This window comes from Plectropomus leopardus, chromosome 17 (assembly GCF_008729295.1).
Source record: "Plectropomus leopardus isolate mb chromosome 17, YSFRI_Pleo_2.0, whole genome shotgun sequence".
NCBI lineage: Eukaryota > Metazoa > Chordata > Actinopteri > Perciformes > Serranidae > Plectropomus > Plectropomus leopardus.
Window position 1 is genome coordinate 8,911,535 of NC_056479.1, and position 24,312 is coordinate 8,935,846.

A 24,312-nucleotide genomic window follows, 5' to 3' on the forward strand; every position below is an offset into this window, starting at 1 on the left:
GTTACTGATAACATTAGCGAGGATGGAGTCACTTTTCAAGAATCCCAATGAACCAAGACAGAGACACAATAAACCAGCAGGACCAACACTCTGAACTTGAAGCAGCTAAACTGAATTTGGCCAACATTAACTGATTATTAAATGTTGCGTTACGTTTGTCATAATACCTCCATATTAATACGCAGCCCTAGATCATATATATTTGATAATATCCTGATGCAAAAATTATATCCTCAACTTTGGTTGCTGGTCCAGTTAATTTAATTTTTTTTAATCTTCTTTTTTTTAAAATATGTCCACTTGAATTACAAGGAGGCATATAAAATATATATTTACAGTCTTGTTTTTGAATATCTATCTACATTAAAGGCATGATTTTTGGTAGAATTCTCAAAGCAAGCAGATAAAAAATTACATGTGAGATTGGGGGAAAATATAGGGACATTTCTGGAAAATATAGAGAACACAGAAGCTTTAAAAGTACTTTTGCTCTCCTTTTTACTGGCAAAAAAGTCACTAAGCTTATGAAGCATCAGCACTTTGTGGATATGATAGTCAGAGGAGGCTGGTGAACAGCAGAGGGGGCTGCAGCCACAGTGTGCTGGAGTGAACCACCTAATTTAGAAAGTGTATTCTTAGCAGTGTGATTTTTTTTGTCAGAAATAGCTTTGTGATTTATAAAAGTATGCTAGAGACAAAAATAATTCAGCTGGTGTTAAAACCACACAGGTTAAATATTTTTGGGAAATGAATTGTTAATTGAATTATCTGCTCATTTACTTGGATCATTACAAAGTGTCTGACTGTAATTTCAGTTAAAGCTGCTGGATTAATTATACAAAACAAATGCTTAAGAGGCTTAACATGTTTAAGTGCAATTATTCTGTTCATTCAGCCTTCTCCAAGTTCAATGCCAGCAGACACCAAAAAAGCAAAAGCTGACATCTGCCCTGAAACTTAAAATAAACTGCACAATTCTGCAGTCTGTGGAGTCAAATAACATAACAAGGCAACTTGAGGCTGGCAGGTCCTCAAACACACCGGAGCTAAACATACATAAAACATACATCTCTGACGTTTGACGTGTCACGGAGGTTCCTATGAGGTCGTCTTTCTCCATATGACAAACTGGGAGCTTCTTCAGATTCCCAACTCTACAAACAGACATACCAATCACTTTAAAAATGACAGATGGCTGCAGAGGAACGCGGTGACAGGTGTCATGTCATAGCAAAGTCCTCCTGAAATGCACTCACATTTGTATGAAAACACTTTCTCACAATAGCAGTGTAACACACTGTAAAATGAGACCATCTCATATTTTTTAATTGTGCCATATAGTCAGTAAACTGCAGCAGCTGACGCATCTGTGAAAAGATTGAGATGCCACAGCTTATTTTCATAAATAACTGTGACTCTTTAAATGCAGAAATGAGTACACCATATAATACTGCAATAAATGCTAAATTTATTAGTTTACAGAAAGAGAGCAATTATTTCTCAGTTTTTGGCTTCTGCCTTTACTGTATATAGAACAGCTTCAGTGTGCGAGGGGGAGAGAGAGGGGATGACATGCAGCAAAGGGATGTAGGTGGGAGTTGAACCTGTGGCCACCAGCCTCTTTACACTGAGCACCTGTTCATACCAGGTGAGCTACCAGGCACCCCTATTTCTCTTTGACAATAAGGCTAATCATTTTTAAGTATACAAAGTTGAAATCATAAGAGAAAAATAAAGGAACAGTTTAATGAAATAGAAAAGGGTGGTTACGAAGTGCCCCCAATGGTAACCTTTTGGGCCCTGACACATCAAGCAGACGGTCAATGGTCGGTTGATGTTGGACTGTCAGTCAACGTCACCCTAGTTCTTGTGGTGTGTCCAATTCAGGTGGTCAAGGAGGAAAAAATACTTTGCTAATTACTAGTAGACAAACCTTTAAAATCATCATCAATAATCATCTCACACTGCAAACACACACTTCGATTAAAAATCAGCATCTCTTAAAGTGCTAAACATAATGCCTAATATTGCCCTTAATTTGCACGACTCTGTTTATATAAACCCTAAATTAATATTTTAATTGCATTGAATCATTCATGTAGAAGCAGATAATGAGCAGAAGCAACAATTCAGGCTTAAACATGATGTGCGACGTTCACCCTGCTTCCACACACATTCCACCTTAATCTTAATATGAAAAGTTTACCTTAAATTTAAGGGGAATGTAAAGCCAAAGTAAAATAATAATGATATCATGGTGTTGAGCTGTCAGTCTAAATGTACACTTCTTCTTTAAAAGCAGAAATCACAGTCAGAACATGTGCTGCTACATATTTCACGCCTGTAACAAGGTGGTGAGAATCAAATGAACCTGGGGTCAAAGGTCAGCAGGAACACAAGGGGAGGTCTGACAGTCAGTACAGCTCTGGATGTCCTGAACGCTCAAAATAAACAATTGTCTGTCTAATCCAAATTACCACATGAGTGGAAACCAGCAATGAACAGAGACATGAGTCATGACTGAGAGATCAATGGAAACAAAAACAATCACGAGCAGAGAGCGGAGAGCGAAGACAGGGGGCAAAAATAACGTCCTCCAATAGAGGAGATTTAAAAAAGCTGTTAATGAAATGAAAACAGATTATCTCTGCGTAAATTTGGATATAAAACCTGAAAAAACTAATGAAGGAAAGCATTTTGTTCTCAGGGCCCAGCGCATTGGCAGACTGTCAAGTTTATTTAGCTATTTTGGTCGTCCTCAGCTGTCCCTTTTATGTTCTTCTGGGAATGCCTACTGCCATCACCCTGCCAAGTAATCCCCTGTCATATTTAAGGGGGAGGAATGGTGGGGAGACGGCGCGAGAGGGGGGTCGGCGGGGCAAACAGGTGGGAAAGTGTTCATGACTGAGGCCAGTCACCAAACACACACCTTTGTGGCGATGAAAAACATGACTGCAGTCAGGGGTTAATGGTGCTTTCACTTGGTGGCATGTTGTTTGTAATTTAAGACTGACAACAAAACTCATCCTGTCCCCAGAGAGAAGAAAACTAAAACAAACAAAACAGGAACCAAGAAACCCTCATTTACAAAAAACTCGCATGAGTTAGAAAAACACAGATTTGATCAACAAGATGCCTTGAAGAACAATTATTATAAACACATACTTGCAACATAGAACATTTAAGTATGTATTTCTATTGCCATTTTTTGCACATTTTATAATTACTTCTGCTTCACTAAATTTATCTAACAGCTAAAGTTACTCATTGAGCTTTTATATGAAAATAAAATACAAAGATTGTTAAATATTAAATCAATGCTTCCCATTGTTTTACATCTTGCATAAAAAAAAAAGCCGTGTACTTGGGAGTCAGTAACACATTTCTGATGTGGCAAACGTGATATGAAGAAGCAGGGGAGCCTGGGAGGGGTGCGTCTGGGTAACTTTTGGTGTTTTTTTAAATTTATTTTTATTAAATAAATATTCAGTATTCATACTAAGTAATATAGGCCAATGTCTTTTTCGATGCATATGTCTCCACCCCTCTATGTGCTTGTAAAATATGCCCCCCTCCTCAATGTTCAGATGCCTTCCACGCTCAGTGTTGACACAGACACTAAAGAGTGATTTCCTATTTAAACTTCTCAGATGGTATCTATTGAAATAATTATTATTATTATCCAGTATTTCACAACAAAAGCAACACCTGAAGAAATGTCTACAAAATGTATATAAATTTAGCAAATATTTTTAGCAGGCCATGTTTTTTTCTTCTTTTCACCTCAACCATCTACAGTAAATTGATTTTTACACATTAATCAGCATTAACAATCTAATAATATCATACATATTATCAGTCACATTTTTTTAAAGTATTTTTTTACTTTTGATACTTTATGTACATCTGGCTGATCATACTGTACTTTTACTTAAGTAAGTCTTTGAATGCAGGAGTTTTGTTTGTAACGGAGTCATTTTATATTAGCGTGCAAGATCTGAATACATTCTCCACCACTGCTTCTTTATCTTACTGCACACAATAAATTTAGATATTATTTGGAGTATCCTCTAAATTAGAAATTTTTATTAAAAATTTATTTTTAATTTTATCAGTGTATTAACTTTGCTTTACTGCTTTTTGCCTCCTGGAATTTAATATGTTTTACTTTTTTGTTCTTCATAGTTGAAAATAATGATGTTATCAGCAAGAAAACGATGATGATTATGAGTAGTACTGTTAGCTGGTTAACAGGAAGTCATTCTTCATTTGTCAATTACAGTGAATTAAAACTTATAATAAAACTGAATAATAATGATAATAATAATGTAACCTTGAAAATTTAGATTTTTGGATAGAAAATGTATTTTATTTATGATTTTTCAAGCAGTCACAACTAAAATGATTATTTATTTTATTAACTATTTTATATTTTTACACTTCATAGCCATTCATTTAATTATTAAATCATGTTATCATCATGATAGAGTAGTTAACAGTTTAAAAAAAAGAGGCTAAAAACAGAAAAAAAGGGAAAATTACTAATTAAAGAAGTGTCCTTCATAAAGTGAAGCATGAATGCATCAGGAGAGAGTATGTAAGTGTGTAATACATACTTGTACACACACATAGTTATATATGGTCATACATATGCAAGTTTTTAATAAACAAGCCAAAAACTATTAGGTCTTCCATCTTGTTTGTTAGGTGGAGAGATATTTTGATTGATTTTAGTAATTAACTAGATGCCCCCATGTGATAGAACATATTACATTACATTACAGTACATTAGCATCATTACAACTTAAAATAAGCAAGCCGAGTTGTGCACATACAGGGTAAAAGCTGCATCAGTCGTTGAGGGTATAGAAGGCTTGTATCTCAGTCCGTAATATAGCAATGGACATCACAAACCAAAAATAAAGTCAGCGAGTGGCTGCTGTGCGTCTCTGCAGGCAGATGGAGGAGGACAGAAGGAGGGTGGAGAGACACCATCCAGTGGTCCAACAAGCATCTAATGTCACGAATGTCCTTATTAGTCCACGTGGGACTGCAGACCTGCAGCACGGTCCCTCAGCTATCAGGTTTACTTAATTCCAAGACTCCTGGGTCTATTTCTGATCTCCTGTAAGGTGATACGTAGTACCGCCATTCTGTCTCCTCCACTTTTGCCATCAGTTCATCCTTAACCATCCCCTCTTTCTCTCCCTCCCTCTCTTTTTTATCCCCATCCAAACTTGAGGCTGTAGCTAAAGTTAGATTGGCCTACGGCGGGGTATATAAGCCCCCGGGGATGTACGTATAACGCGGCTTCACACTATCTTCTTCTTGATCAGCCAGACCTCCCCTCATACCGTCTCAAGATGGTGAGTACCAGGTCGCCAACATATCTGCACTCTTCTGGTGGAAACATCTACAGGGGACTCAAACCCAACCTTTGGATTAAATCTACGTTTTGATGCATTTTTTTTCGAAGCTTGAAATAATATTAACAAACAGATGGAAGCATTTGTTATCGCTTCCATTAAATCAAGTGTTTTCGGACATTTCTTTGTGGATTTATGGATAATTGCAGTTCTTGGTGATGCAGTTTTAAGGATGCGAAGTTGCTAATGTGCTGTTAAATTTGAGTTTGAAATAATGCACTTCAGATTGCATGCCAAACATCTGCAGGGACAAATTAAGGACAAGGACAAAACTCCTGCAGACAAACCAAATAAATGCATGTCATATTTGTAGTTTGACTGATTTACACACCTGATGGGTAATGTTAGTGAAACCTTAACTCACCTTAACCCTGACTGAACCTGAACGTGTCATGTGCAACAGTTGTGCCTCCCACAGAGGGGGTCAAGACCTTTTTAAACACATAACAGGCGTCATGACATGATTGATAAGATGGGAAGAAGAAAAAATTTCTTCTGCTACAAAAATGAAATTCGGCCTTATTTCTATAAAATCTCTTATGTTGTTTTATGGAAGCTACAATAAAAGAACTTCATGGGGGTAAATCCCTCTTTTTGGGTGGATGTATGCATGTATACAGAAATTAATCTTAAAGGGTCACAAGCCAAAAAAAAGGTTGGGAACCTCTCAGTAGCATCACTGTGAGTATTGTCCAAAAATTGACCTACCTGAAGACGTCACTCATGTGTTTGTCCTACAGTCACCAAAGAAGGCCAAGAGGAGGGCAGCAGCAGGAGACAGCGGCTCCTCCAACGTGTTCTCCATGTTTGAGCAGAGCCAGATTCAGGAGTACAAAGAGGTGAGGTTTGTCCATCCCCACTGTCCCACCATGGCAGCCTCAGGACGCATCACACATCTGTGTTACTTCTGTTTCATTGAAAGATAAAAACAAAGAGCGTCAGATTTTGAATGAATGCTGGGATAATTTCAGTTCAATTTCTTGGAGCTGGTAACCAAAATTAGAGTTTGGATAAGCAGCTCTTGGATCTATTTTCACAGCAGTTGCTGTTTTGCAGTTGCCTCCTCTGTCCTGACAATTTAATAAGGACGAGAATGTCATTAGGAGGAGCTCTGAAATTTCTGTCACCATCTGAAGCTCTCCACATTTTGTCCACCTTTGACCTCGCACCCAGCTGTCACTCAGACATCTCCTTAAGGCTGAAGGTTGTGAGGCCAAACTGAACAACTTGACATAGATACGATTATTGTGGTAGAGGGACATGAGGAGAGAAAGGAAAGCACATATTTGATTCTTAAAAAGTTTCACTTGTTTGTGTGCTCAGTTTCAGAATTACTTTGATTTGATGAGCAGAGAAAGAAAGACCAAAAAGCACAAGTGTAAAGTGTTAAAATGAGGTGTGAACTGCATATGCTGGAGTTGAGTGAGGTCAGGAAGATGGGATTTTATAAGGGCAGCCAAGAGATTAGATGATGATGTTGGTGTTTTCAATTTGTAGTCAGGGGATATGTGCTGCGAATAGAGGAAACATTCCTCCTGCGATAAATGATACGGGCTCCTTCAGTGCCACTTTGGGAATGTTCTACACGATGATTAGGGTGATCTTAGCACGTTGCACGGATGAAAAGATAGATGTGTGTGTTTTGTATCTGTTAGAGGGAGGGAAGTGTGTGTATGTGTGTGTGTGAGAGAGAGAGAGAGAGAGTGTAAGAAATAAGAAGGCAGGGAGGAAGACGAGAAGTGAGATTAAGTCCAAGGGGTTATCTTAAGTTTCATAGACGTAAGTTGCAGAGGGTGACCAGATCAGACAGCTGTTCCCTAATTATACTTTCTTAAATTAACATGTAAGAGAAGACTCAGGGTTACCTTAAACACCCCCCACTACCCCCTCACTCATCCCTCTCAAGGCCACGACAGTCACATCTGACTTTTCGGGTACAGCCTTTCTCTTGCAATCTCCTATGACAATATTTGTAAATCACTGTGTCAAAGACACTCGCCAGCTGCCACTATAATGGACAGAGTGATGACAGCGGAGTCCCTGAAAGTGTACAGAGGTCTCAACCTGTCTGTCCACACAATGGGTCTCTCCATTTGTCACTACTGCTTCCGTCAACTAACAGTCTGCTCCTTTTTTAGGCTTTCACAATCATTGACCAGAACAGAGATGGTATCATCAGCAAAGATGACCTGAGGGACGTGCTGGCTTCAATGGGTGAGCGGTGATGGGATAAATCTACGGTGTGACTGTGTGTTTCATGGTTTCTCCCACTAATCCCATTTCTTTTGGGTTGTTCAGGTCAGCTTAATGTGAAGAATGAGGAGCTGGAGGCCATGATCAAAGAGGCCAGCGGCCCCATCAACTTCACCGTCTTCCTCACCATGTTCGGAGAGAAGCTTAAGGGTGGGTATCTCATTTTGTTGCTCCCATTTTTTTTTTTAATTATTATTTGCATTATACTAAAGTTGACTGAAGTATATTCAGTTATCATCGACTCAAGTAGTGAACTTAAGTACAATTTTGTGGTACTTACTTGAGTATTTACATTTAATGCTACCCGATACCGCTACTCCACTACATTTCAGAGGGAAAATTGGACTTTTTAATCCACTGTATTTATTTACAGCAGGAATTACTTTTCAGATTAATATTTTATATACAAAAAACATATAGTGGCTGTATAACAATTATGCATTGTCATAACTTAAACCACTGGATCTCTCATTTTTTAAAAATGTAACCCAATTGAAATACCTTTTTCAGAAAAGTACCCCCCTGACCATTGCTAAATATTTTTGGGAGAAAAAAAAATGCAGATATGACGCAGTGCTATAAAGCGCGGTGCAATCACCATTTGATTTGAACAACAACTTTGTAACTGAAACATGCTTAAATTCTACTTTTCAAATGTTTAGAAATGATGACAATATTTTGTCATCATGCAGTAACACTAAGACGGCAACGTAGTTGCATTAAACTGCATCTTTTTAAAAAAAGCACCTACAGTTTTGTGATTTAATTATTTTAAGAATTAACCATGACATGACTTTTTTTTTCTCACGTACCCCCTCAGTACTCCAAAGTGCCCCAGGGTTACAGAGAAACACTAGATTCAACTACCCAACAATGTGTGAAGTAGTTAAAATTAGCTCCCCCTCAACCAACTAAAACATTGAATGACAGCTCATATTTCAATACATTTGAGTATAAATTGTTTCACATTGGATGAAATTACTCAAAATTGAGTGTTTTTATTGTGAAGTATGGCTACTTTCACTTTCCACCACTGTGACTCAGTGTAAATGTCAACTAACCTCCTCCTCCTCCTCCTGTCTCCACCAGGTGCTGACCCCGAGGACGTCATCCTTAGCGCTTTCAAAGTCCTGGACCCTGAGGGTACTGGAAGCATCAAGAAGCAATTGTGAGCAATTTAAAAATATATTTTTCTTTAAAGTTAAGCATTCATCTCCAAATAGAATCAATTCAAATTTGTAACTCCCAACATCTCTTTACACATTGCAGCCTTGAGGAGCTCCTGACCACTCAGTGCGACAGGTTCAACAAGGAGGAGGTAAAAATCACCAACCTGGTTAGAAGAATCCTGCATGTTTTTGAGAGACAGGCTCCTTGGTCTCATTGCATACTGTCAGTCAACATGTCCTGGATAGTCAGCACTGGAGCCAATCATCCACCTGCAACACAGATTTATGACTTCAGTTAACAATGGAAATGTAGAATAATTTAGTGTATTTTACAAAAAAAAGGAAAACTTGACTAGAGCACGGGACCAAAGTGGGATATATGTTTATGTTCATATTGTCCCTAAACGTCTCCAGATCCTAATATGATAACGACTTTTAAGGTGTCCTTATTTAGATGATCCATTTAATCTCATTTTCTGGGAGGGTCTCACTCTCATTACTTAAGGAATATGTCCATTTTTACCATATCCATCCACTGTTAAACGATCGTTTGCAGACCTTTTTTAAAAGTGCATTATTTAAAGAATATCAACTGTCAAAAGTTTAACCTAGGCTCAAATTTTAACAATTTTTTCAAGGGAGCTGTCTTCAAAGTGTGAGCTTAAAGTGCAGGAGGCTTGATAACTTGACCAACAGACCAGTATCTCACCTTTCCAGAACATCAGTAAAATCATACCCTGCCATGCTTCCAACCCTCATTGTCTTTTTCAGATCAAGAACATGTGGGCCGCCTTCCCCCCAGATGTTGCTGGCAACGTAGACTACAAGAACATCTGCTACGTCATCACACACGGAGAGGAGAAGGAGGAGTAAAGAGAAAGCTAGAAGACAAGAAAAGACAGCAATCCCTTCACTATTCTGCCTTCCTTGCCCTCTTCTTCCCTCCTTTTCCTCCTCGCTTACTTTATGTGTAAACCCGTGTGCTCAGCCGTTCATGTTCAAACCAAAGACTCGCCCTGACACATGACAGGGCTGATGCCCACGGGGTGTCTATGTTTGCTTATGGGGAATAGGGGTGATTTTCAATAAAATTATCCTGTAACATCATTTCCATCCACAAGCTTTTCTCTAAAACCTTCTCTTTCCTTGCAACCATTGTCTGTCTTCTCACCTCTACATCTCTGTCTGCCCTGTGACTTTCACCTCTGCGGTGTTTGTGAGCATGAAATGTGTCCCTCTGCTTCCCTCAGTATCTGAGAAGGCAGTTTTACTACGGGGAGGGGGGCACACAAGGTACGAGGACCTCATTCCAAATTTTGAAGATGTCCTCTTGGGTGGAAAAGGTGAGGAGAGAGAGCATTTGCAGGTCAGAAAGGGGAAAAGGTTGCCTCCTTAAAGTGATGACAACCTTTTTCCATGAGAAGTGGGAAAAAAAAAAAACTGAGGGAGGGGAGAGAAAGGGCCGAAAGAAAACATTCAAATCTTCGATTTCTTTCCCTCCGCTCCTTCCTGCAACCAATAAATCATCTTTTTTTTCCATAAGCTGTCTCGACCTCAGTGACTGGACTCTTCCTGGCCTTTCCTCTGTAACGAATAAAAGGGACAAACTGTGAATAAAATCTCTTTCCTTTTGTACAATAGTGTCTCTGTTCAGTGGCTCTGTGGGACAGGGTTCGAGGGAGGAAACAAGCAAAAGAAAAATCCCTCATGAACACACATCTAGTGACATCTAGTGGAGTGTCGTTACACCCACATGTACATAGAGGAGCCTGAAAGTTAAATCTAATCTAATTAGCACCTGCTATATTTCTGCACAGATAACAAATAAATGACCAAACCACTTCTTTTGAAGCAGTGACAGATGGCTTTCCCACTTTCAAAATAAATGCTAGTTATTTAAATCCATCCAAATTCAGAATTTCTCACAAAAATAGGATCAAAGTAGACATGATCTCAGGATTGAATTCTTCACCACTACTATCAAAAATGTATCACGTTAGTCATACGCAAACAAAACGTCCTTCACATGCCACCAAGTAAGAGAAAAACACCATGATGATTTAATATATTATGGTTTATTACTCATCACAAATGTCATTATTATCATCATCAATTAAATACATCAGTTGTAGATCTGAAGGAATGAATTCAATTAGCTATGATTTTATTTCACTTTCGCCAGAGAGAGTGACAATGTAAACTTAAAAACACAAAAAGACGTAACGGCGTGAGGAGAAAAAACAGCTGAAACTCTTCTTCATAGTTTGCATTAGTGGGTAGTCATTCCCAATCAACTGTAAGCAAGAACAACCGTCTCAGGACCAATGCAGAAATGCACAAAGGACCTGAAAGAAATGGATTTCTTCATTCGTCCTCAATATTGCAGCACTACGTGCCAATTCTACAAGCTAAAGAGAGATTATTTTGATCATCACGTCACCTGGAGCCCTCTGAAAGAAGAGAAATGATTATTATCGTCGAAACATGAGCTGCGAGGACGTATTGCTCCTACAATATTGTAGTCCACAGGCATGAAAGTGTGCTCATAAATACTGAAGCACAGGGTTCATTTTTCCCGTGGCACCAATCTGATCATCACGATCAGAGGTGAAATCAGTGCTGCTGTCACCACGCACCATCAACACACATGATGGCGGATGGTTTGCATAGATGTGTTCAGGCCTGTCCTCACTAACACTACACTAATCTGCACCTATGAACGCACTGGCGTCAAAATAAAGGGAGGGAGGGAGTGTGTGATCTCAATATATAATTAAATGACAGCGCTGTAAAGACCTGAAATAGGTGAAAAACAATGAATATGTAGGACATGTTGGCTACAATTACACGAAAGTCCCTCTAATCCTCAACTACAAAAACAGTACAGCTAAAGAGCATCAATGTTTTTTTGCCATCAAATGGTTTTACACTAACTACCTGGCACTATTCATCGTATACTGATGGGGTTCAGTGCAGTTTAATGTATGTATAAATATGTTACAGTACAGAACACTGAGTGTACATAGGTTAGGGAGTTAGTCCATAAGTCATTATCAATGTTACAACACCATTTGGTGAGACAGACATACTTACGATCTCGAATTAAAGAACTATTCAAAGTTCAAAATCACCTCTTAGTATATTATACAGTACAATTAAGACCTTCAACTCCCAAAGCTTCTGTCTGAACACTCGTCTCACTGTTTGTTCTGTCGGAGGCCCGTTTTTCCCACTCAACTCTATTTAATACTGCACTTCAGTAAACTGGAGACTCGTGAACCTATAGTTGACCAAACCAACGGTGACAGTAAACTTAAATAATAGTAAAGACATGCGTCGAGTCTGTTGTGTAAAAGCAGAGGACTTAGCGTGCAAAGAAAAAAAGAAAACATTTTTAAAAAAAAAACACTTAAATGATCCCCCTGCAACTACACCATGTGTAGTCGGCCATCGTTCCAGTCAACCAGGTGTCTTTTACTCACATAGAAAAATAGTCAGATCCAAAATAATAATAATAGTAATTCATAATATACTATATTTGATTAAATTAACCACTTTGTACATAAATACATCAGAGCCCGGAGGTCAAAGATCAGAGGTTAATGCTACATTGGCACACCTGGCACCTCCAGTCAAGTGGCTTCCTATAGGTCCTCGAGGCGCAGGTTTCAAACCAAGAAACCATCCTGTTGAGACTTTTCTACGTCACTGCACTAATGGAGTGGTCGACTTCAGTGATACATTGTGACAGAATCACAAGTGCAAAAATCATCCTTCATTCTCTTAAGATACTTGAAATCACATTCTAATGGGTTAGTGAACACAAGTTCTCACCCATGCTTAAATTTGGCTAAATAAAACACACACATAGGATTTTGTTCGCAAATAAAAAGCAAAATAATAAAAATTTTTTTTTTTTTTTTTTTTTTTTTTTACAGATTTGGTTTGCAGGACTCGTGCAAGGTCACTGCTGGGTGTTGCATGTTTTCACGCAACCAGTTTATCAATATTGTTGCACCCTGCTTTTTGCAAATCCGTAGACGCATGAAATTTAAAGTAAATTAATAGAAATAAAAACAATAAAATGCTCCCTGTGTGTCGTTTTGTCAGAGACAAAAAGAGCAAACACACAAATGATTAGTTAAAAAAAAAAACAGCCACCACAGCATGGTGTCCGGCTGTATGCTCACTTGTCTCCCCTCTTTTCATCTGTGTACATCCCTCCAGTTCCCCCTTCAGGTTTATTCCACTGACAGAAGAATTTGGGAAGAACCACAAAGGATTCAACGGTTTGACTTGAGAGAAAAAAGCAGCCAGAGGGAGACTGAAAACAGGGAGGCCACACATAGAACAGTAACACATTTCACTACACTACTAAGGCACACACTCACTCACAACATTTAACAAGACAATAAATACATCCTCAACAACGTTACTAGCATTTCTGCCTTCAGTGCCTGTTTGTTTTTGTTTTGACACAGGCGCCTGGACAACCTGTCCACAGATGAGAAATGACGGGGCATGTGGAGCGCTAACAGGATACTATGTACTGTAGGTGGACTTTTTATTTACATACTCTATTGCACCTTAACTATGTCACTTCATTCAACAGTCCCTTGAGTGAATGGTTCTCTAACCACTGCCTTCAATATGATTAAAACAAAAATCAAAGAGAAAATAAAAATTAAGAACTTTAAAAAACTAAACGAGATTATGACTGTAATCGGATTCACAGTCCGTGCTCCAGTTGAAAAAGGAAATTTGTCCCATCTTAATCTTGGTGAAAAAGAAAGCATTGAGCAAGGGGCAAAATGCCCCCCGAGGTGCTATTAAAACCAAGATCCAGTTTGCTCCACCATAGTCCGGGGACTACATTAAGTCCTTGAAATGATGCGTTATACAGGAAGCCATCCCATTTTTTTTTTTTTATTAATCACTCTTTCTGTTTCTGGGGGGTCTTTTGTTCCCCTGACCTCTTTTTTGTCCAATGTCCCTTTTCATTATCCTGGAATGACAGGGTGAAAAATCTAGGCCGAATCTCTTGCTGCTGCGGCTCCATTTTTGTCCTCAGCTTCTCCCCCCCCTTTGTCTTTTTTCTTCCCCCCTTTCTTCTTCTCCTTTTCTAGCCTCTCCTTCTCCTTCCTTAGCCTCTCTTTTTCAGCCTTTTCCTTCTCTTTCTTTTCCTTCATTTTTTTCTTCTCATCTTCCTTTTCCTTCTTTTTGTCTTCTTTGCTCTTCTTCTTCTTCTTTGTCTCTTCCTCTCCGGTTGGGGCGACAGCCACTGGCGCCGCTTCTTTTTTTGAATCTGGAATTGGTGGCAGAGGAGCATTGTTTGCTGTAGGAGAGGGTATAGTGTGAGTAATTTGCTCAGAGACGATTTTAGGGGAAGGGGACAGAGTGCTGGGCGGTGATGCTGTGCTTTGTGTTGGGGCCGAGGCAGGAGGCTGGCCCTGTGCTGAGGTGTCTTCTGAGACTGGAGCGGGCCCACGTGATGAGCCTGCCATAGCCCCGACTAAGGGGCTCTGAATGTGGGGTGCCTTCTGACCCGCCCCTGGAGGCATGGGTGGTTTGTGACTGGGGCCTATTTCCGGGCTTGATGTTACTGCAGGTCGGGACTGCTGCTGCAGGCTCTCCATTCCTGACGGCCCTGAGAAGGAGCCTTTCTTGGTTTGGGAGTGGAAAGGAGCCTTGGACCTGCGGAATCCAGGCAGTGAGAGGAGGCTGGAGGAGGCCCTGAGGGGTCCTGGAGGAGGGATCGGGCTTCCCAGGAAAGAGAAGCTGCCGCCGGAGCTGATGGAGGCGGCACGGCGTTTGTGCTCATAGATGGCCCTCGTACCGTGGAGGCGGCGGACTGGCTGGTGTGTCAGCTCCCCCCTGGACTCCCTCCATTTCCTCACCTGGATGCTGCACTCCCTCTCTATGAGCGCCTCTGTCACCGGGAGCGTGATAATCTGGACGGCACATCAGACAGGGACAAGACAGACAGAGGAAGTGAAGATTACTAGACCGGGCTCTACAGGACAAAGTGACTCATAACTCGTGTCGCTGACTAAAAACAGAAACAGGCTGTTTTCATGTGCATGAAGTTTAGAGAAAGAGACCCACCTCCTGTACCAATATGTCCTCTCTGATAGTGTCAGGCGAGATGTTCCTTAGACGCTCCATGGTTTCATACATGCCCTGTAGTTCCCGAAGTTTATCCACAGAGCCGAGCATCTGTTTCAGTAGCACCAGGCCCACACGAAACACAATCTTCACCCCTGCAACCAGAGACTTAACTTAGTTACTCCTAAACTGCAGAGCAAAAATAAAACTGAATTTGAGAAATACTTAAAAGGGACTGTTCACCCCTGAATCAAAAATACACATTTTATTCTGATTTATTTTATTCTACCAAGCTAAACTCAACAACCATATCATGACTCAAAATCAAAAATACATCTTATTTAATTTTATACTACCAAAGTAAACCAACCAACCATATTATTGCGTGAAATCAAAACGACACATTTTACTGTATTTTGTTTTACTCTACTGAACTATATTGGGCTGTATTATTGGACGCTTGTCTCTGCTGCTAGGACCACTGAGCTGGCTAACACTACAGCTTAGCCGAGTAGGATGCCATTAATGTTTACATCTTGCACTGTCACAAGCAAGAGTTAAGCTAAGTTGATGCACTCTTCTTTCTGCGCAGCCATGCAGTTGACAGATATAGTTTAGTAAAAACAAGATAGTTCCTATTTGAAACTGCTCACCAGGTCTGTGGATTACCTTGAATAACGGGTCATGATTTTTTGTAAAAAGACATTGCTGTTGAGTTTTTCACATGTACTTTTTTGGTGCTTTGTGCAACACAAACCAAGTGACATCTAGTTCCATTATATTTGAGAGAAGGCAGACATCTCTATGGCCGATACCTCCAAAACTCGGCAACTCACATCAAAACAATCTAGACTGATAAGTAGCACGACAGGTAAGAGCTAAATGATGTATTTTTGGTTTTGGGGTGAACTGTCCCTTTAAAAATGCTTCAAACTTTCCTACACAAAGACTGCATCCAGTTTCTTTTGAGATTATTATCATTCATCACCAACTATGAGTCAATGTAGGTAAACTGTTAAATTATAAGCAGATAAGAGCACTGAGAGCTGGTGGATATAAACAGTACCTTCACAGAAGAACATGTCCCATACACGCAGTACACTAGCCCATGGTAAGGTGCGTGAGAAGATGCACATGAACCACTCAGTCATGTAGAGAATCGGGTCAATCTTGAACTTCTTGAGATGACGGTACGCCATCGGACACGTACGCCGCAACAGGGAGAAGAAGATCTCACCATCCAGCTGAATCGCTTCCTAAAAACAGAATGACGACTAACTAAAGCTGAGAAAACTAACGAAGCTTTGACAAAGACTACGTGCATTTACTTACCAGTCCAGCGCTGTAGTAGCCGGGAAGGTACTTCTCACATATCTGGACGAGGCACCAAAAGGCTTGCTGTGAAAAAAACAAAACAAATCATAACAGTTAAATGCAGCTTAAATGTTATCAGAAAGTTGTGAGTTGAAACATAGTTGCATCACCTTGTTTCCTACTTCTTTTTTGGGCTCTTTTAAAAATAGAACATTGTGCACTTTATTAACTAAATCTTCTCAAGCTTCCTCCTTTCTGTATTTGCTGTCTGCAACTGATGGCGAGGCTATGTTGTGTGATGTGGTGATAAATGGAAAATCATTATATTCATGGCCTTTCTGTCCTGCTAAAAAGAAAGCGCAACTAAAACTGTGACAACTGACTTTCAGTAGATGAGGACACTTTGTTGCTACCAGGCATCAAGTAGCAACAGCAACCGTCTCAGTGTGATTAGAAAAGGATGCTCGTCTACTCGACAGTCACCACATCAAAACAAAACGCCCTCACGCAGACTTTTATCGGCAAACACCCATCTATATGTGGGACTGACTGAACTTAGTTTCAAACTGTCAGAATACAGTTTAAGCAGTTCCGTGTGGTCACCTTGCTGTAAAAAGGTCAAGCCCAGGTCAAAGCAACTGTAAGTGGAATCCTGTCTGAATCACACGCTTGATATTTGCAGGACACCTCGTTGATTGTTTCAGTCTGGTCAACGAAGATTCAGCAGTTTCACCATTCTGCTGCTATTTTTAATGTAGTGCTGCGTTCTCACACACCCACTGTCTTTTTATTATAAGCTCCCTCTTAATAAATGTGTGCAGTGAGGAGGGATAAGCATAAAGAGGCATAATGCTAAAGGGTGTACTTTTCAGAATTTTCCTTAAAAAAAACAAAACAAAACAAAACAATGCATAGACAATGTATAGTCTCTCTGAATGATCACTTATGTCCTCCTAGAATTGTGTTGTGGTGTATTTTTCTGCAGAGACTCTGCCCTCTTGCTGTATTTTCTTGTTATTTTTTGTGTTAGGGACATTCCTGGGCACATCATGCAGGTAAAATCGCATTTTATAAAATGGTAATGCCCACATGCCAGACCAGATGAAGTGCAAATTATGTGGCAGCCCCACATTCTGACATCTCTCCACTAAAGCATGTCTTTAGGTGCTGGGTGTGTATGTGTGTATTTCATACCTATGTGTGTGTGTAATGAATAATAACAGAATACTGTAAGAAGGGATAGCATTGCAGAAGCGACACTGATACACTAATTGTCACTCCCTCACCTCAGCGGGCATATGCATGAGCAGCACTGCAGCCACTGGAGCCTGCGCCTGGCAGTAGCCCTCGTCAGGCCGGTAGATGGTGTAAGCCTTCAGGATCCGGTACAGATCCTGCTGCCTGCAGAAACAAACAAAAAAAAAAAAGATCAGATGGCAAAATCCACCAAAACGCTTGACCAGTTCATGCAGCTCCCTTTGAGTCATGTCCGGAAAAAAAAGAAAAGAAAAAAAAAAGGCAATCTGGGGGAAGAAAAATAATGTAGTGTTGACAAATGCCGCTAAAAACACTTTAAAATGTCATCTGAATTATTAATAGTCATGCAACTTTTATGCATTACCCTATTTTAATCACATTTACATAATTTTCTTAGTTGAATCCTGCAATTTATTACCTCAATTTCACTTCACTCCATGGGACACGTATACTAACTGACAGAAATATACACATGGTTGTAATCATCAGACATTATATTGACCTCATAAAGATCCACCTGGGATTGTGTGCTACATAAAATATCAGGACTGCAGTCAGTGTGCAGCATTTACTCTGATATATAATGTGTGTTATCTGTGATGTCAAACAGACTGAGAGTGGTTCCTTTTTTTTTTTTTTTTTTTTTTTTTTTTTTACCCATGGCCACCACGAGCAGCAAACATCTCATGGAAAGGGAACTGTCTGTGGAGATCCTTCTCTATAATGTCTAGCCATTTAGCTTCTCCCGGCTCTCTCTCCAGCTCCTGCAGTAAAACAAAAGGATACAAGTTTTAGAAAAGTTCTTGTTAGCCCTTGAAGTAAGCCACTAAATTGGCCACCAAAGTGGATAAGATTGCAAAGTCCCGTATAAAACCACATCTGTGTCTTCCTATGACAATACAAACAATACTCAGCAGACTGCTGGGACCCAGGCCCAGCCAAGGCCAGACCCCCCCTTCAGAGTGGTCATGGAGGCAGGGCAGGCAGGATTACCGGTCCTGATAAGAGGCTTATAATTCCCTAGGTTTGTGCTTGCGCCCCTTTAGCACCCCAGGAGCTGAAATTCCCCTTCTCAGCTACAACTTCCAATTACAATGGTCCCCACTTTAAGCTATTTAATCAATCAAAATACTGTGCCTTCTTCTCTGCCTTTAAAATGTTGTCAATATCATGTATAGACCGGGGAGGAAAAAAATAATAAATGAGTGAAGAAAAATAACAAATGCAGATGCTTCAACATAGGTGCACTAATTGGTACAACTAGATAACTATATTTCCTGCAGAAAATGCATGTGAATACTAAAAGCTGTACTGAATCTAAAATCATTGCTCAAAATGCAGAAATGTGAAACGAACTGCCTGAAATATCTTAAAGTTCAAATGTAATGGCAGCACTGCAGAAAAAACCTATAAGCTGAGCTGCATTACCTAAAGAAGCTGAGAGTTAAAATGAATGAATTAACAGAAAAGGCTAAAAAATAAACTATTTTCTATTTATATCAGACACATACAGTGAACTGCTTAACACTTAGGAACAAAAAAGGCATTGGCCTAAAGCATTGCTGAAAATGCAGGAAAATTAAATAAAATGCCAATGTCAATTACTTCCAGGTCATTTCCATTACGCTCATTTCATATACACTTAATTTAGTTCTGTTCAATACTATAGCTGTCCTCTGAGCTTCTGTTAAAGGTCTCAGGGCTTTTATTTTGATTAATTATTTTGACTTTGCCAGATTGAGATGGTTACCTAACTCACATGCTGGGTAAGGTGTGTGTAATTTTAAGTCTATTTGTGTGTGACAGGTCATTTTGAATTATGTATTAAACTTCTAACAGCTGTAACTTTTATAACGTTTAAAACCGTATGGCTGTGCAGCAAAAAGAAAATTCAGAATAAATGAACCAAAGAGTTACCTCATTTTCAACTCATTTTCTGAGCTTAGCCAAATTATATTCAATCAGTAGGGTTTTTACTTTGACAGGTGTCAGTAAACATCCTTACAAAGATAGAAAAAAACAGTTCCTTGTATGTGTCTGTGTCAGTATGTGTATGTACAGACACACACACACACACACACACACACACACACATACACACACACACGTATGCATGTACATTATAGTATTGTATACCATAATGTTCTTTTTGACTACAGAAAAACAACGGTAAAAGATCTTGAATGAAGTGGAATCGTTGCTGTCAGGACACCCTTTAATGTTTTTTTTTTTTTAACATTCTTTCTCTTTTTTCCTTTTTATCTTAAATAATCTAGGGCCTGACTTCATGTCTAATGAACTGTACCTGCATATTTGTCTGTGTGAATTGATGACAGCTGCATGTTTCTCTTATGCCCTTCAGCCTCTGTACTAAATTTTAAGATGTTATAAAAAATGAAGTTAAACAACGACAACATGGTCACAGTGATACCTCAAATTTTCCGGGGTTTGCTTCTATGAGCTCTTGGCTGTTGGACAGCAGCTGCCAGGCTTTGGCTCTGAGAGAAGATGGAATCCCCTTCCTGCAGCGCAACTTCACCTAAAACACACAAAATACACACTCAGTTATTTGGCTATGGCGTTATATAGCTACTCCAAGTCCATCTAAAACACATCTGAAAGGCTGACATGCATACCTTCTGGAAGCGATGTTTGACCCATTTATCCCAATGGTGGAACATATCGAGCCATTTTACCTCCCTCTGCCTCGCGACTTCAACTCGAACTTCCTTTTCACTGTAATAGTGAGTAATAGATGACTCCATCATTGACAGAACTGGGAAGTACTCTTTTCACACTCCTAAATATTGCACTGATATGTTTTGTAACGCCAATCTACTGGCACAAAAAAAAATTGCCTCACTTTCTCTCTCACATTATTTGCACAACATTACCCTGAATTGCTCACATACAGAACATACTAATTGATCAGAAGGCGGTGCCACTACTGGTGGTAAATCGATACACTCTTAATTATTCAACACGGGAGGAGCAATTAGCTCGTCAGAAAAGTAGAAGCAAATCTGACAGAAAAGAGAGGAAGAGAGCAGATGGGCGTGAGAGGTGATACCACAGAGACACACAGTCAGTACATATTGAGTCACAGAAACGCTGTCAGCATTATCTGAGTCAGACCAAGGGGAGATAGAGGATGGATGGATATGTTTAGAGCAGCAGAGAAAGAGAGGAAAAAAGGAAAGAGAGGGTCAGACTGACAAAGGACAACTATCTCTTTAGGGCAGATGGATGACAGAGCGAATGAGATGTTCAGGGAAGGCAAAGTGACCGATTAAAAGGAAGATAGACAGGATTCACATTTGTCTGTGTAAAAAAATTCACTGGCCATAATCTAATGATGTCTCATATTACAATTATTAAACTATCTGCATGAAACATCAAAAAAGGCAAAGTGTCTTTTTTCCTTTCTTCTAACACCAAACTGAATATGCATCTTGCCGTTCAGAATATCGTGGGACCTATCAGTTAGATATAATTAAATCACACAGTTGCAGGGACCGTAACTCATTGTTAATGTCCTAATACTTACCCGCTTTCACTGTACTGACTCCCACCCAAGAAGCCATATTTATCAGTGCGTCTGACAGCCATGCCATTGATCTCTGAGTCTGAGCCCACAGAGCTGCCATCCTCTCCCAGCCCAGATAGAGACTCCAATGTCCCGGACATAAGGCTGGCTGACTCTAGGTAGCTGAGGGTGTCAGGAGCTGGCCGGGGGTTGGGGTTGGGCAGCGGGGGGGCACACGCTGGCTCCTGGATCAGTGGCACAGTGGGGCTGGGGTGTTCGGCTCTGGTGGGGCTGCTGGGCAGTTCTGCTTTCTTTTCCTCGCTGGGAGTGTTAGGCTTTGGGGAGAGAGGTGGAGGAGGCTGACTTTGAGGGTTTTGTGCTTGTTGAAGTGGCTGAGGTTTCTCTTCTTCAGCTGTTGCTGATGCTGTCGTATCAGTGGAGGCTGGCGGAGTGGGCGTGGGATTGGAAGCTGTAGCAATTTGGGGCTGGCCCACTGTAAATTGACCTTCATCCATGACAGGATTTGGATTGTGGGTGACGTGCACATTGGGGTAGAGATTAGGACCAGGGTTGAGTTCAGGAGAGGGGGATGCCTGTTGCACTTCACTCTGAGCTAGCGGCTCACTTGACAGTGCTAGGGTCTCTGTTTCAGTATTCAAGAGCTCTGCAGCTGGTGGGTCAGAGGTCATTGCCCCCTGCTTAACAGCATGAGCTCCAGTCTCTGTATCTTTCCCTGCTGATTCCTCTCTCTGTGAAGCAGCCTCGTGTACCAATAAAGTGAGGGGGTTCTCAGCAGTGAGTTTGGGAGTACTTAAGGGTGGGTGGGGGTTCAAAGGTGAATCCCCTGACTGCGCAGCAGGAGTGTTTCCAGTTAAAGCTTTGTCATTGTTGAGTGAAGGCTTGGGTATAGGCATCTCCCTGACAGACTCTGGAGCAGGGGTGTTGGTAGCAGGGAGCGCTGATGAGGACGGAGGGATGGATGGAGCTGCATGAGCATCACCCAGTGCAGGTGGTGATGGGGATAGGGTCGAGAGTTCTGCCATGGTTCCAATATGCTCTCTCCTTTACAAACAGAGAGAAAACGATGGAAGTGAGTTATCTCTTGCAGTTTAAAGCAGGTATTGATTCAGAGTTGAATAGAATAGCTTTACTGACATTGAACACAACTGTACAATGAAATTTGCTGTGCAGTACCTAAAATGATACACACGAAAAGACGTGTTCGCATTCAAAATAAATAAATAAAATAAAAACACAGTATACAAAGATGCAAGTGGCACAGAATGGATGTAACACGTGTCCCAAGTTACTGTATGTTAAAATAAGGGAATGTCAAAAATTATTATATTTCAGTCATAAAAACATAAGAATATGTCTCGCAGCTTGGTTCATGAGCAATTTATTTTATAGTGAATAGAGATGCAAATCTCAGCAACAAGTCATGACACTGGCAAACTAAAGGTAAACACTACGCAGCATAAGCACAAGACTTCCCCCTCTTGAAACTGAATGTGAGAATTGGATTGAAGAAGCAGCTAACTATATTTTGAAATAATGGCATTTCTTGAGAGACAGTAAGTAAATGTACAAGCACCTTATAGCTCCAATCCACTCTTTTAGAAAAACTTAACATTGACTTACTGGTATGTTTTGGTTTACTAGTAACTGTAACGCTTACAATGTGATATTTTCGAATATTATTCCTGCATATGACAATGTTTGCAGCCATAAATGTCTCAAGCCATATTTCTACAGGCGCCTATATCACACCGTAAAATGACATTACAAAATCATAACATTTACAAAAACTATAATATCCCGCTTTAACATATTTTTACTTTATAAACGGAGTAGCCAGAATGACAAAAGCATTTTTGTTGATAATCTGGGGGCATAAATGGTCTCTTCTGCAGAAGTAATGGTACACTGGCATCTAACTAACGTTATCAACAAAGCGCCCCCGACAATCGCGGTGATCTGGTATTTTGCTGATGAAGCAGGTTAACGTCTGGAGTGGAGGCTCCACACAGCTATCAGTTACATGCTAGCAGCTAATAACACCAGCCACTTTGTTGTCATATCCTCTCTAGAGGCCTCTCTCGAAGCGACTCAACTTCCCGATTCATCACACAGGAGCAACGGTTCACTAATAGCTAATAGTCAACACCCTCCCTGTATGCCAGGCCCTGGCCGAGCAGCGTCCACGGCCTTGTCCACCCCGCTGCCCCGGTCAACTCCAACTTCAGCCCCGCTCATCAACTCACCAACGACCGGCGTGTCACTGTGATACGTCCGCCTGGATAGCCAGGGGGTTCCTATCCATACGCACCCCCCGCCACAGCTCCAGTTCCGCAACCTCCTCCGTGAGATGAAAACAAGACAAGGCGAGACCGGGACAGGAGCCGCCGAACGGGCAGAGGACCTGGAAGAACAAACGTCCTGCAATGGGCGAGCTAGCTAGCTAAGTCACCAGCTAGCCAAGTTAGCTTATTTTAGCCTAATTAGCATTAGCGCCGATAGTGTTCTGTTTCTGTTAGCCTAGCTTGCTAGCTGAATGTTTCGGTCAGACATGCGGGCTTGCTGCGACCATTCTCGCCAAGTTCAAGCAACCCTCTTAGTAATAGTTATCACTGAGGAACAAAAAGAACTGTCTTTGTTTGATTTATCCAAGCTCAGCGGCGGAGATACGTCCAACACCAGCAGCCTGCATTTCCTACTGACAGCTACGTGCGTGTTCTCGTCAACGTCATCGGGCACACGCACGCACACGTACAGGAGCCTCCCTTCCACAGCAGAAATATGCACATAGTACAATGTACATTAACAATGTCATATACATGAATGTTTCTCGGAATTATTCTTTTTTTTTTTTTTTTTTTTTTAGATTTTATTATTTCACCACACATTCGTGACAGTGTTCGGTAATCAAATAGGCCCATTATTAGAAGTAAAGCACCCGTTTTAAAATAAGAGATTATTAACAAAGAAGTTACTGAAATAAGAGAGAAAATTCAAACATATCCCAGGTTTAATCAGTGAACTCTAATAATAAAAACTCTTTTTTTCTTTTCTTTTTTTTTCTTTTCTTTGGCAATGGAGATTCTGTTTACAGGGGTGGTATACACATAGATCAAGGTTGTCCAAAATGTTTTTGAATGGGGGCCATATTAGATCATGTGAAAATACCTGGGGGCCAGCTGCTTCTCGCGTCATATGGGTAATTTTTTTTAAAAAGAATCATGCATATATAAGACAAAAACAA

The 24,312-nt window shown here is 40.4% G+C and overlaps 2 protein-coding genes across 2 annotated transcripts; one reads left to right on the forward strand and one right to left on the reverse strand.

Annotated features, from left to right (window-relative positions):
• The first annotated feature begins 5,259 nt into the window (after positions 1-5,259).
• On the forward strand, positions 5,260-10,483 carry mylpfa (myosin light chain, phosphorylatable, fast skeletal muscle a). The gene is made up of 7 exons (XM_042505500.1): positions 5,260-5,366; positions 6,167-6,265; positions 7,565-7,640; positions 7,725-7,829; positions 8,769-8,847; positions 8,949-8,997; positions 9,620-10,483. The coding sequence occupies exons 1-7, from the start codon at positions 5,364-5,366 to the stop codon at positions 9,719-9,721; spliced, it is 513 nt and encodes a 170-aa protein (XP_042361434.1). The 5' UTR covers positions 5,260-5,363; the 3' UTR covers positions 9,722-10,483.
• A 424-nt stretch (positions 10,484-10,907) lies between these two features.
• LOC121957013 (TBC1 domain family member 10A-like) lies at positions 10,908-23,764 on the reverse strand. Its single transcript, XM_042505499.1, has 10 exons — positions 23,315-23,764; positions 21,072-22,112; positions 20,161-20,260; positions 19,956-20,063; positions 18,182-18,288; positions 17,554-17,668; positions 16,286-16,351; positions 16,020-16,209; positions 14,954-15,108; positions 10,908-14,799 (listed from the first exon to the last, which is right to left on the reverse strand). The coding sequence occupies exons 2-10, from the start codon at positions 22,091-22,093 to the stop codon at positions 13,876-13,878; spliced, it is 2,787 nt and encodes a 928-aa protein (XP_042361433.1). The 5' UTR covers positions 22,094-22,112; positions 23,315-23,764; the 3' UTR covers positions 10,908-13,875.
• Positions 23,765-24,312: the final 548 nt, after the last annotated feature.